The sequence below is a fragment of the Neolamprologus brichardi genome, chromosome 16, assembly GCF_056152115.1.
Source record: "Neolamprologus brichardi isolate AB-2024 chromosome 16, ASM5615211v1, whole genome shotgun sequence".
Taxonomy (NCBI): domain Eukaryota; kingdom Metazoa; phylum Chordata; class Actinopteri; order Cichliformes; family Cichlidae; genus Neolamprologus; species Neolamprologus brichardi.
The window spans coordinates 10,835,995-10,842,210 of record NC_142119.1 but is presented as its reverse complement, the minus strand read 5'-3'; the positions used below and the strand labels follow the sequence as shown (position 1 = coordinate 10,842,210).

General features: G+C 37.5%; 1 protein-coding gene across 1 annotated transcript; it reads right to left on the bottom strand.

The window, feature by feature from the left end:
- Nucleotides 1–152: 152 nt before the first annotated feature.
- med4 (mediator complex subunit 4) lies at nucleotides 153–3,689 on the bottom strand. The gene is made up of 7 exons (XM_006806397.3): nucleotides 3,600–3,689; nucleotides 2,792–2,858; nucleotides 2,020–2,190; nucleotides 1,609–1,666; nucleotides 1,417–1,503; nucleotides 1,201–1,332; nucleotides 153–847 (listed from the first exon to the last, which is right to left on the bottom strand). Exons 1-7 carry the CDS (start codon nucleotides 3,668–3,670, stop codon nucleotides 675–677), a joined length of 759 nt encoding a protein of 252 aa, XP_006806460.1. The 5' UTR covers nucleotides 3,671–3,689; the 3' UTR covers nucleotides 153–674.
- Nucleotides 3,690–6,216: the final 2,527 nt, after the last annotated feature.

The following is a 6,216-nucleotide window of genomic DNA, read 5'->3' as shown; positions in this document are numbered from 1 at the left end:
GAAACGTACTGAATCGTAATGGATGACATGACCTCTGACTGTATCTGCTTCCATCTAATGCTGTTCAGGAACATTTGAAAGTTGGTGTTCCTAAACATGAATAACAAAACAACAAATCCACAAGTCCAGACACAAAAAGACTAGAAAAAAAATTGTATTCAAAAAGTATTTATTTACAAGACTGAGTATTTACAGGCATATTTACACAACTTATACTACACTGCAAACATTCTGACCGTGACCAACTAAAATTAGACATCGAGTCTCTCACACACACACGGTGTCACCAAAGAGCAAAAGAAGGCAAATTATTGTCTTTGTTTTCTGAAGGATATTCTTTGGTCTGTCTTCTTTCATGTAGGAGTCCAGAATGACACGTTCATTTTTGCTAGTTCTAGTTTATACAGTAGTTTCACTGAACTGTATAATAACGCCAGTTAGCCTGGTTCTGTCCAAAGGGAACATAATCCACCTACTAACACCATAAACTCACTAATATTCAAAAAGGGTACATTTAAAAAATCAATTTCTCAAAGGCACAATAAATGACTGAAGCTGAAGATGCCTGCTCAGATGTTGCTCGCTGGTGAGCTTTAAGTCAAACAAACAGACACGTGTACACACACGCGCACACACACACACGTCTCAGCATTTCTTGACTCTGAGACACGCTTTTAGTCGGAGTCACTACTGCTGCTGGAGGAATCTGTGGACATGGCCTCTACATCATCTTCATTCTCCTTGTTGTGACCCGGAGGCTCCAGGCCAAAGTCATTGCCGTGGTGAGGGGGCAGCATCCCCACTGAGACATCAGACGACTGCCACGGGTAATGAGGCGTCAGGACGTCTGAGGTGACACGAGAGAAAAGGGGTTATTCTGTGAAATGCCAAACACTGACTGACACTACTTATCTCAGCCTTTCTCTCAGCTATCTGAAAGCTGGTACTTTTTGCCAAGTTTCTTATGTTACAGAGCTTGATGTAGATGCAGTCTGAATGGCAACAAATAAAAACTGTGTTCAGTGTTTATACTTGATAAAAAGAAAAATAATGGAGCCATCCTTTAACTTTTTATCATTATAATGATAAATTGATAAATGATACATTTTGAAATCAACGTAACAAACCTCTGACCTCATCTAAAATCTCTTTGCCAGGAGGCATGGGTACTCCTTCCTTTAAGTGCTCAGCTGAACTTACCGGGTAACCTCCCAGCAGCTAACGCGTCTCCTGGCAGATGACCGTTCACACCATTGGTGGACAGGTTGGCCATGTGACCAAGCATCCCGCTACGCATTTCCAGGTCGGTAGGGTACGGTCTGCGTGGATCACCTGTCAAGTATGACAACAGTGAATGAAGCTGAACATGAACTTTTACCAACACCCAGTGTGAGATACAGAGAGCCTGGCACATACCTGGCACCCAGTTGAGAGGAGCACACACAGCGTTACTGGCACTGATTCTGTGAGCATACTTGATGATTTCTTCTGATGAGATGCTTCCTGCAGAGAACATGTAAACAGTGTCAATTTATGGGCAAGCCATCAAAGAGAAAACCAGCCATCAAACATAGCTTTCACCAGAACGTGTCGGGAGTGTTCCCTCACCTTTCCTGGCTCTTTCGATGGATTTCAGTTTCTCTTTTGCCTGGTAAACAGCAGTGGCCTGAAACAGATAGACAGAAATATATCAATCCTCTTTATCACTTCTCACATGATATTAGAATTTAAAGAAGATGTAGTTTCTGTTTATTATGACTATTTGTATGCTGGCCTCATTATTTTAAACCTTGGCCATGTTTAATATGAACATCTGTAACACGGTATATCAGAAAAAGAAGAGAATCATAGGCCCCTTTACATTACAATAGCAACACTATAACCCTGAACACCTCTGCTGTAAGAGCACAGTATCAGCTACACCAGCATACTTAAAACATTTGAGCATTTATTTCAATCTGTCAGTGCTGCCCTGCTCTGGATAAAAAAAAATTACAACAAGAGACAAGCCAAACCCACCAGGATGTGTTCTGCTTCCTTCAGTTGTTTCTGGAGCTGCTGGATGTCACTATCTCTCTTCTCCACCTCCTTCTCCAACAATTGCATTTCCTGGTGAACCTTCCCCTGCTGCTGGGCCACCTCCATCAGCTCCTGAAACTCCTTGTCCCTCTGCACCAACAGCTCCAGGATCTTATGGATAAAGCATCAACACATTCTGTTATCAAAGATTTCCTATTTCATACACTTCATACAGGTTAGTGCAACTAACTAAAATCACTCAAGTCTAACACAATAAAAGGTTCAAAAGCTATGAAAGATTTATGGACAAGATGACAGAAAATCAGTTGGAAGGAACTAGATATCTTCAAATGTGACAGCATTAAAATTAAATGCTTAAATCTAAAAAAAAAAAAAAAGGTTAACAATTAAGCACAGGTTTGTCCTTAAAGAAACAGTGATCCTGTATTAGTGATCATGTCTCACCAAAACTTTAAAACAGCAAAAAACAAAAGACTGTGCAAATCCACAAAGAACTTGAAGATCATGTACCAGAACTGGAAAAATACAGACACAGAGTGGCAGACAAGTATCAAATTGGACAGTGTTTCACAACACTGACCAAATATATAGCTGGAGACATTTTAGAATAGCTGCCACATAGTGAGACTTGCTTCTAGAAGGCCTTTGATCACCACTAACCTTAGGACTACGCATGGTCTGACAGTCACTGTGATGGTCATTAATTTGTTTAAATCTCTGTGTGTCGACTAAAAGTTGAGTGGGGTGTTACCTGCGTGTCCTCTCCAGGTTGAGGCATTTTCTGACTCCTGGACAATGCCAGCATCTCTATCAGCTCCCTGAAATGAACACACACAATTAAAAATGGTCAAAAACCACATTTCAATCCAACAAATCAATTTCTATGTTTATATAATTATTTACTTTTTAAAGCTCATACTGACGCTCGTTTTCTGTACGCCCATGTTCGCTTTGTTTCTCTGATTAGTCATTTTGGCCATTCTTGTGGTAGTTTTCTTTTGAAAGTCCAAGGAGCTTGGAAAGAAAAGCGCCTGGACTTCTTTGAGTTGCTTGAAGACGTTTCACCTCTCATCCGAGAAGCTTCTTCAGTTCTAAGGGTCAAATGGTGGAGAGTCCCAGTCTCAAAGAAGTCCAGACGCTTTTCTTTCCAAGCTACTTAGGCTACGATGACCTGGATGACTGAGAACCTTCACAGACATATTTCCTTTTGAAAATGACTATTAGCCGTAGAGTGTAGTACCTACAAACTCTTCAACAACCTTGTTTTATAAAATGGACACAGAGTCTTCTAACTGCTAACAGTTTACAACAGAAAAATTAGAACAGTGTTTCACGTTGTTTCAAATCCCAGGGCTCGTTATCTTTCTTTCAGAAAAGCCGTAGGCTCGGCCAATGAGCGGCATGTCTTCTAGTAATCAGCACAAACTGGGGGTGCTAGTTCACGGCTCCGAGTATTTTATCTCTTCACAGATAAAATACTTTATCTCTTCACAGATAAAATACTGATAGCTTACCAAACAGTTTACACGAGAAAACGCTCGCACGAAGTTTAATTTTACCTGGATAAAACCTCCAAATCATCCAGCACAGACAGTAGTCTCTCCTTCGTCGATTTCTCCGCCGCCGCCATGTTTACTTTCGTTCCTCTGCTTTGCGCAAGACAGGAAATGACGTTCCAAAATCTTCTTCTTCGTCGTCTTTGTTGTTTTCGGGCAATTTGCGTTTTGGTCTCTAGGGTATGCTAGAGATATGACTCTTGTTCTCACTTCCGTAGCATTTATTGGCGTTATTAATATTATTGGCAGCCATATTCTAACCTAGACTTATGGTGCCTTATTTTTATACCTGTAATATAATCTATAATTCTCAATAATTTGTACTCAGTTAATCTACTCCAAATACATTCCTCCTGTTTTTTAATGTTTTAATGCACTGCACTTATTTATCAGACCTATGGTTTTAATTATAGGTTACCTCTCATTTACACAAGTAAGAGCGTCAAATATTTTTTCTATTATCAGCGTATTTCACCTTCATTCAAGCGAAAAGCGACACCAATAAAAATGAGTACATTAAGTTGGAAAGGTTGATAATTTATACATTATTATGACGGGGAATAAAGTGGAAATATTCAAGTAACGATTCAAGCGCTTGAAAATAAAAATGAGTACAGTACTTCTGGCATCCTTTTTTCATTGTTGTTGTGTGTGTGTGTTTGTTTGTTTGTTTGTTTTTTAGTATATCACATATCACACATTCCAGCTGGCGAGAAAGAATTGTATTAATCTTTTGTTTTGTTTTGTCACTGTATATAAATGTGTTCACACAGCATTATTTTATTTTGTTCCCACGTCTCCGACCAGGGGGAAACAGCCGTTTCCCAGATGTAGGCTGTTTCCCCCGGTCTACGGCAGGCCGTAGACAGCGCAAACAGAAACTGAGGAAGCTTCCGGACCGTCAAATTAAAAGTGCAAATCTGATTAAAATTTCATAAAACTTTATGTAATGCAAGCATTTATACAAAAAGGGAAAAGTGCCACAGTAATTAAAAGATAAAATACATAAAACGTTTTTCTCTTGCAAGCTGTGTACTGTGATTCTGTATTTCGTGGTTGGATATTGTCTTTCGCAGATGAGAACTCACATTACAGCCTAATTTTATTCACGTGGTTTGTTGAGATATTTGAATCAAAGAAATAAGATATATTATGAATTCATTATATAGCTCATCAGGTAAAACTGACAGTTCTTCTGTTTTTTTCTGTAAATCAAAAATGTGTATATTTCCTTGAAGCCCATTAAATTATTTAAATTTTGGATTTTTATGTTGAATGTTATTTCTTTAACACACTACCAGTTTTTAGTCATAATTTAAGTTCGTGTTATTATGTTAATTTTCTTATTTTCTCTTATGTTATGTCAGGGATATCAAACTCCTTGTCAACTGTCATTTCTGTCATTGCAAAAAAAGTTTAACTACACATTACACAATACATCTCAGTTTTTCTGCATTACAGAGAAATACTAAAGTTTTTCAGCACAACTATTTGGGCTTAAACCGCAACAAATAAATGCGTAAATTAATTACTAATTACGTTAATTGTATAAAATTTACATCCAAATGTATTAATACAGAAAAAGTTCTATTAGCTTATGGCACAGATGGTCTTTTACTTATAAAAACAGAACATTTTTGTTAGTTGAAAGAATTTTTGTTTTTGTATTTTTCCTGTAAAGGCCACTGCAAAAATGATAAATTTGAATAACAACAGTAAAAAAGTGTCATTTGTGTTTTCATTCTTTATTTACTTTAGGTGAGTGGTCATGGGGGAGTTTTTTGATCAGTAATAAAATTCATAAAACTTATGAAAATACAGTTTAAAAAGTTGTCCCAGGGGCCAGATTGGAGAGTATTTGGCAACTGATTCTGGTCCCTGGGTATTTGACGCCCCTGCCTTACTTTTACCGTATTAATCAGTGTGTGTGTGCGTAGCTCGGATTGTCCCCCGACCCCACCCTTTGGTGTTGATGGGTTGGTTATGTAAATACATCCCAGCAACGTAATAAACTCTATAAATTATAGTCATAGTAATAAAGTCTTGAGTTGTATTCCATTACATTTCGGAAGCAAATTCTATAATATTTATTGACAGCTCTAGGTACTAGAGCAACAGTCGTGATCTAATCACTTTCATAATATTTGCACAGTTTTAATGTTCTATATCTAAATAAAACATTTTAGTCTATTACTTGCCTTTTTTGTATTATTTATCTATTTTATTATTTAACAGTCATTTATATGTTCTTTTAAGTAGGTATAGTACTAAATATGTTAACTGAGTTTTTCGTTTATTGTTTTCTGCATTGTTTTATTTGTTGTTTATCTTGCATTCCCATTGCCTGTGCTTCTCGGCCTATTGTAAATCGTTTTGAAATACATGTCGTACATAGACGAGGCTATAAAATAAAGCATAATAAAAGCAAGTATAATAAGGTATAATAAAGCACGTAGATACAGATGATTACATAATTTCACATTGCTGTTGCCTTTAAGCTAAGTTTTAAGATTGGATTGTGCCATTTTGCTTCGTATTTCAGTCAAATGTCGGAACGTCTTAGACTAATCGTCGTGGATATGCTTTTATTTTGAAGGCCGGAAGCGCGGCCACTCTAAGT